Source organism: Montipora foliosa, chromosome 3, assembly GCF_036669935.1.
Source record: "Montipora foliosa isolate CH-2021 chromosome 3, ASM3666993v2, whole genome shotgun sequence".
NCBI classification, from domain to species: domain Eukaryota; kingdom Metazoa; phylum Cnidaria; class Anthozoa; order Scleractinia; family Acroporidae; genus Montipora; species Montipora foliosa.
Window position 1 is genome coordinate 25692531 of NC_090871.1, and position 7500 is coordinate 25700030.

A 7500-nucleotide genomic window follows, 5' to 3' on the forward strand; every position below is an offset into this window, starting at 1 on the left:
AGGAAAGGAAAGAGGAAAACACAAGAAGCAACAAAAATAATAACTTACCGGTAACAAGCTTTTGTTAAGTCCAGACATTTAGTTTCCACGGATAAGAAACGCGCGCTGTAATATAGGTAATAGCAAGAGAAATTACAGGGGGAAGGGATGGCATCCCTCATACATGCCCTTTTCCACAGGTAATATGTCTCAAGTTATTTTTAGATCGACTCCCAAGCTGTAAAGATCCCAAGGGGATTAGGCAACTGCCAATCATATGGCCGGAATGTGTTCTGCGTGGATAGCCCACACTCAGAAGACAAATTCCCGTCATATTGATTGGTTGCCTAATCCCCTTGGGAGTCGATCTAAAAATCTGCCCCTTTTATTTTCTCTTGGTAATAGCCATCATAAAGTGTGGGTAGGGACATCTTTTGGAGAGAAATTTTGGTTTTAAGAGGAGGGGAGACGGAATACCCACAGAAAACTGTTGGTGAGAGCACCAACAAATTCAAACATCTGGGATTCGAGTGCTCATAAAGAGCGTTCTCTCAACTCTGCATGCACAAAGATAGATCTCTATGTAGATCTCAAGGAGCAAGGGTTGCACAAAGGAGCAAGGGTTGCACAGTCGATTAGTGCGCGGCCTTGGTGCATAAGGTCCTGAGTTCGATCCCCGGATCTCACGTCCTTGTTTCGACTTCTTTCCTTTCAGTGTAGCCTAAGTAGCTTTAAATACCCTTAAAACGGAGCGCTGATGGAAAGAGGGGGGTAAAATGAGCGCACCGTCGGCTTCCTGGGAGAGTACTCTCTAGAGAGTAAAGGAACTTCCGACGTTAAATAACGTGTACCTTTACCTTTACCTTTACATAGTCATTGAATTTCTCGTGGGATCTTCCTCTCCACGTATGTCAGTGGTTATTATAAATAAGAAATCTCGAAGAGAAAGAAAATTAGAACGGCAAAAAGGTCTCCATAATAAGCCATATCTGTTATGAGCTTTGAGATCATAACCTCTTCCACTGGCTGCTCCTCGTTATGATTTCATTATCTGCTTTAGAGCTGTTCCTCAGAATACGATTTAGTAATGATATGTAACTGTAGATAGCTCAGCCTTTTGTGCATCCCTGAGAGGTTGAATTGAAAGAAATCACTATATCTTTAAATAAACCACTATCATGCACAAATATTGGATAACGAGGTCTCAGTTGTTTCGCCATCTACGAAGAACCGACACCGAGGGTCATAGGGCGTTCATTTGTCTCTTTTCTTATTCTTAGGACAGTACCGGGCTGGGTATTTTCTTGCACAACATCTAAAAATACTGATTGACACATTCCTTACAACTGTTTATTATACCTCTTAGATAGCATGCGCCCTATTTTTAGCGTCCGACAGGCCCCGTATTCTGTAGTACGGACGGCAAAATTTAAAATTTTGATAAAGCATTCCCTAGTCAAGATTTTTATGTCGTTTATGTTACATAAACTTGTGAAACTGTTTAAAAGCCAAGAAAATTTATTAGTTTTTTAGATTTTGACGCAATCTTTGTGGCAGTTGAACCTCCCGCTTGGCTTCAATTAGTTTCCTTTCCCGCGTGTCTGATTACCTCGTTTTCTCGGTCCGTACTGTAAAATTACGGATCCTCGTTTTTTTCCTGTTGATTACTCGGTTCAACCGCAGTTTCCCAATTGACAGTACAGTGTCTTAATTTAATGGATTGAAGTTATTTTACCAAACACTTCTGTCCTTCTTTGTACCCTGACTGTACGAAAAAACGTTTTAGGTGTTCTTCCCAGTTGTCACTACATCATACTAATTATTGTACTAAGTAGTAATTATGTGAAGAGTTTACATGATTTAGGGGGACGCAGCCTCAAAACAGACTTAAAAACATAGTTAAAAATCCATATAAACGTGTTTTATTTTAAAGTCCGTAACTTGGTCTCTGTTCGACCTGACAGAATCAAACTTGGACAGATAGCGAATCTCAATGTTATCTTTCACGTGATGGTGTTAATTTATCTATTGGCTCAAATTTGAAACTCGCCCGAGATCCCTGCGCATTTCCGAAACGGCCTATTCCATGTCTCGTAAAGGATTAAATCGTTTGTTGTCGCCCCAAACCATTTGTTTTTTCTCTACCTCATTTCTCATTAGGGAAAACCATTTTTCCTTTGCATAAACCATTTCATGTCAGGTCGATTCGTTGGTTGCTGGACTGTAGGATATGAGTTCCTTTCGAGACCATTTATGGTTTCTCTGAGCATGATTTGTAATTACGCTAAATCAATCGTACATTCGTTAAACCGATTCAGATTACATTGAATCGTTTGTCAGTTCTTTAATTCATTTCACATTATGGAAAACCATTTGTCCTTTGCATAAAGCAACTTTATGTTTGCTCGATTAATTTCTGTACGATATATGAATTCCTTTCAGATCATTTGTTATTTCCATGAAGCTTTTATTATTACACTAAGTCAATCGACCGTTCGTTAAAACGTAATACAGAAATGGGTGTTGCAAACAAAATCGGCTCGTAGGTTAAACCCAATTTTAGCCTGCTTGAAACGAGTTTAACCTAAAACAGGATTTTAAACGCAACTCGAGTAGAGGAGGGTATCATATACTTCTTACTAACCGAGTTCGAGTTCCATACTGTAAACTCACGGACAGCGTTTCTTCCCGTTGATTTATGGCTCAACCACAGAGCAACGTGAACTGGTTCATTGGAGCAGTGCGAATCAGACTAAATAATTTAGAAATGATGCAGTCTAAATACAACTGTTGGCCACACCGGGTTGGAGTTAGCGTGTGTCACCTTGCTCATTTTTTGTTAAATATAAGTAGCTTTGCATTTGTCAAATGGTTCACTCAAATAATTTATAAACGAAATAGGAAAATAGGAAATTCTCTAGTCATTACTGTTAAAACGGAAAAGACTAAGCGGAACCCGTTTTATGGAAATGAAAATCGGTTGATCTTGCAAACGCAAACTGGTATAGTATGTCAACAAACGGTCCGGTACGTGGTTCAGACCATCGATGCTCAATGTAATATGAAACGGTTTTTGCCTTTCACCCCTTTGCCAACACCTCCATCAGTGTGGCCTATTCAAAAAACGAAAACAACGACAGAGTTCTCGTCATGATTAAGTGATGGAGAGGGGAGAGGGTTACGGGTCCTATTCTTTTGTTTATTTCAGGTAAACCCCTTTAGTGTTTCATTGACACGATTACTGCGGCGTGCTATCAACGTATACCGAGCGGGCATATTTGTCTCGGGCAGCTTCTGATTCCTCCCTCAAACGGCATTTGCCCACTTCTGTTCTGAATTTCGACGATTAAGTTTCCCGTTTCTGTGATATGCTGTTTGCTCGCAGTTTCAGGTCAAGCTGGAAAGTCTGTTCCCCGACCTCTGTGTCCCCTCTCTTGGAACTCCCTTTAATTTCGTTGGCTTTTTGTCCTAACAAAATGGAATCAGATCACTATGCTCAGAACTGATGAGTGACTTATTTTCCTTCTTATTGTTTCCCGTTGACACAAGCCTGAGTATTTACGTTAAATACACGAACATGATGCCATGAAATCAAGATTTTTTTCAATGCGCTGAAGTCTTAGGTTTTTGGAATCCGGTGAAACAAGAAGTGAACAGGCGGTCTTATCTTCCTGACGTGCTCATCATGTATATTGTAATTTTGCTTCGCTCAATTATAACGACTGATTGCTAGTTTTATCTGGTTATCAGTCTAAACAAAGGTAAGACAGTGGAAGTCTTGCCTACTGAGTGTAATGTTTTGTTCTGACCACATTGCGACATCTGTGAGTTACCATTGAATAGAACCTTTGGAACATGGAACACAGTATAATTTTAATCAGATACCTGGCTGTAAGTCTTTATGGTTAAATTTAAATATTCTGGGTAGAAAAATCGTCTTCGAGTGTGATGAAACAAAAAAAGCCAAATTTAACCACAAAGTCTGATACATGGAACATAAATTCCCCATTGAGACTGTACATGGCTGTTAAAACAAAAGCAACTAAAGTTGCCTATAGTTTCACATCGACCAACAAAGTTAAAGATACACTGCTCTCCCGCACAATCAGTACCACACTGAAATCGAAACATACTCGAAAACTCATTTTCACTCGCTCCTGCTCGTCGCTGGTATCATCGCCCTACTTGTAAAAGTACTGTTGAGTTTGTCATCGTAGCGAAATCTTCGTGCTCAGTGATACAGGTAATTATTTCAATGCTATCATCAAAAACCGGTTTCCAAATCGCATTCGTAACTTCATGACAACGACGAAACTCCGTTTTCGTCGTTGCTTTGTTTACATTTGCACCTTACGTACACGTAAAGTATGAAATCAGGTAGGTTAACAGCAGCGAATTCACACAACAGTGCCCAGCTAATAACACTTACCATTCACGAACGGTCAGTCGACGGTCAACATTTGAGGCGTAAGTCCATCTTTCTGTGTCATTGGTTGAATCATCGCTGGCAAGTGGTTTCGTCACCATATGGCTCGATATCTCCGGTAACGAGCTCAATTTCCCCTCCTGATTCTTTTCCTGTTCAGAAGAACTTTGGAACGAGTAAGAAGTAGTGAAATACTGATTTGAATCGCTCAACATTTTCACTCAACATTTTCGAGCAGGACTGTGCCGCCAGGCTGCATGGAATGTTTGTACGAGGTAAACGGTGTGTGACGTCACGAATTGGCTGAAAAAAGCACACTAGATCCCAGTCTCCAGGACACTTGAAAGGCTCAGCAGCCGGTGTTTTAAACGCGAAAAGTGGGGCTTTTTTGAACGTTTAAGACGTTTAAAGGTCCGGAGTACTTTAGAATACATAATGAACTATTTATAATTGCAAAAAAAAAGTTCATGCCACATCCACTTTAAGAAATGTGGGCGACAATAATTGCGGTTGACAAGCTAAAAATCCTGGTGGGAGACTCCAGTCTCCCCCCCCCCCCCCCCTCCCCCTTCCCTCCTCATGCAAAAAATAAAAGTAAGAAGTAAAACATCTGCCATTTTACGGTTGATCCACGTTTATTTTTTTTTTTGATATCTCGTCGAGGATGCTGAAACTAGCATTTCCGAGCTTCAAGATTTCAAAATTTTGTAACAGAGGATTTCCCCAGAACCCCCCACAAGTTAGCGTCTCCGGTGCTTGCTTGTTAACCGTTCTTGATGTAGACTCTCACACAGACTCTCTCAGGGATTCGTTACGCGTTCCTCTTCCACGAGCGTCTGCTGAAACGAGCTTGAATTTACGTAAACCAATCACATGTACAACGGAATTCCAGATTCTGGAGGTGCACTTTAGACCCTTAGAAAACTGCAAGAATGATAGTCTTCGTGTGTTGGGCATTTAAAATCGCTGACTTTTTATCAAAGAGAAACTGGAGCTACTGTCCTAGTTGCGTTCATTTCACTTGAAGGCTTGCCGAAAACGTGACAACGCCATATCTCATTAAGAATGACCGAATTGAGATCATGGGATGTATATGTGTACCGCCTTAAACACAATGACGGTCTTCAGGGACTTGTGACACTGCTAAAATATTTGACAACAAAGGCCAATAATTACTGAAAAACAATAACAAAAAAGTAATTTATATTCCGCGTACGATGCCAAAATCAGTGAGAATTTTTGACTCACGAGAGTGCAAATGCATAACCCACCGAGAAAACAAAATTAATGTTTCTGACGAATATTTTGAAACGGCTTTGTCCCTTTCATGATTTATCCAAAGAAGAAGTTGATTGACGCTCCCAGGGGAGAGCTACATGGCGCTGATTGGTTCCTAAGTAACCCGCACGCGATTTCCAGATGACAGTTTTTTAAATTAACAAAGGGAAAGGAATGTGTTGCTTGTTTCAGCAGACGCTCGTGAGAGAGGAACCCACAAGAGAGTCTGCGTGGGAGGCTATGACCAATGTTGAGACTAATGTTGTTACAGTCTACTGTTTCTCAAGTTAAGAAGCTATACTCCAAAACACGGTTACCATGGAGGCATTTCTTACAATATGAATGATCTCTTTAAGGAAACGTCAGAATGATGTTTCAGATCCTAATGTGAAGTTATCACACGCTGTCTCAAATCTTCTAGAGGTAAGTTCTTATGGTTTCGTTAACCTCAAGTTGATATTTCAAAATACCCGACGATTCAAGTCTTTTTTCCCCTACAAAGATCGTTTCTGCAGATCTCAAAAATCCTAGTTGTGTACAAAGCGTGTTGCTGGGATTGCAATGACTTTTTGCATTAATAAAACGAAACGGATCATTACAGAGCCCTTACCGGAAACATTTACACTTCCGCTGTTGCGGATCACACAACGTCAAGTGGTCACAACCGGTCACAACATCAAGTGGGACCATTTTGAAGTCTTGGCAAAAGTCTTTTTTTTTTTCGACGCTGTAAAGTAAAAGAAACCTTGCTAATACGTGAACTTAAACCAACGTTAAACGAAATCGTTGGTAGTGAGAAACTCTGGCTTTATTAACCAAATAAATAATCTTTCACTGCCTATTGACGTTATTCATAAATGGCGGTCAATTTATAATTCAGCAGTTTGTTTATTGTTTTCGCCGATCATGTTAAAATGGCCGAAAAACAAGCGTATTTATGATGACCAAAGGAGGTTATTGGCAAATCACATCGGAATAACAGTAGTTCACTTCCCGTGAAGAAATCGATCTCTGGTCCCTCGTACAATGTTACGAAAACGCTATAATAACGCCAGGGGTCTATTCCGTCCTGTGGCTCTAGTGCTGACCAATCACTGCGGTGTTCGTCGTAATCACTGTATATGACGTACGGTTTTACCGCTGACATTAACTTCCTCAAACAAGGAACAAGGGGGAATACTAATGTTAAAATATTTCTACGCGGTGTTTGCCCGTAAGATAAACTACGGGTGTTTTTTTCTTCATAAACGAAAGAAGTCTAGTCTGAGTGGCACAAGACGACAAAAACTTGTAAGTATCAAAGCTAGTTAGTCTGGACTTTTTAGAATGAAGGAACGATGTTCAGCAAACAGCAAACGGTGAAGCAAGTTGCACGATATCCTATTAATCTTGTCAAATTTAGTCCAAGTCGGATGAGTAGCAGTCAGATAGAGTTGTCTAACTGAAATTTTCCCTACTCTGTCATCTATATGTAGTCTGCAGTCTACGTGCTGTCTGCAAATGCCGTTTGGCGTTGACCTTATTCGGTTGTTACTTGGTAGTGCACTTTGAGGAATCGTAAAAAGACTAAAGCATAAACAGTGATGGCGCATATTAACTGAAAACAAACAAGAAAGCTCAGTATAATAGCCATATACGTAAAAAGTATTTCAGAAGAAATTGAAAGCCACCGGTATCTGTTGAAAGGTTCGGTGTTCACTTTAGCAAAAAGACTGAAAATCTGTCTTCCTATCCGATTTGTTCTTGTAAATGTTAGTAGTTTTATGAGTCAGTGCTGGATTCTTATTCGGTTGTTACTTGGTAGTGCACTTTGAGGA

General features: G+C 40.2%; 2 protein-coding genes across 4 annotated transcripts in view; both read left to right on the forward strand.

Annotated features, from left to right (window-relative positions):
- Nucleotides 1-1407, forward strand: part of LOC137997151 (uncharacterized) — a 41349-nt gene extending 39942 nt beyond the window's left edge. The window contains exon 7 of the mRNA XM_068842963.1: nucleotides 1-1407. This exon is cut by the window's left edge and continues 294 nt beyond it. Within this exon, the coding sequence (XP_068699064.1) occupies nucleotides 1-68 (68 nt within the window). The 3' untranslated portion in view covers nucleotides 69-1407.
- A 5439-nt stretch (nucleotides 1408-6846) lies between these two features.
- The window catches only part of LOC137997154 (uncharacterized), a 36233-nt gene continuing 35579 nt past the window's right edge, over nucleotides 6847-7500 (forward strand). For all 3 annotated transcript variants that reach the window (XM_068842965.1, XM_068842966.1, XM_068842967.1), the window contains exon 1: nucleotides 6847-6973. The gene's annotated coding sequence lies outside the window, so the exon portion shown is untranslated. The remainder of the gene's footprint in view (nucleotides 6974-7500) is intronic.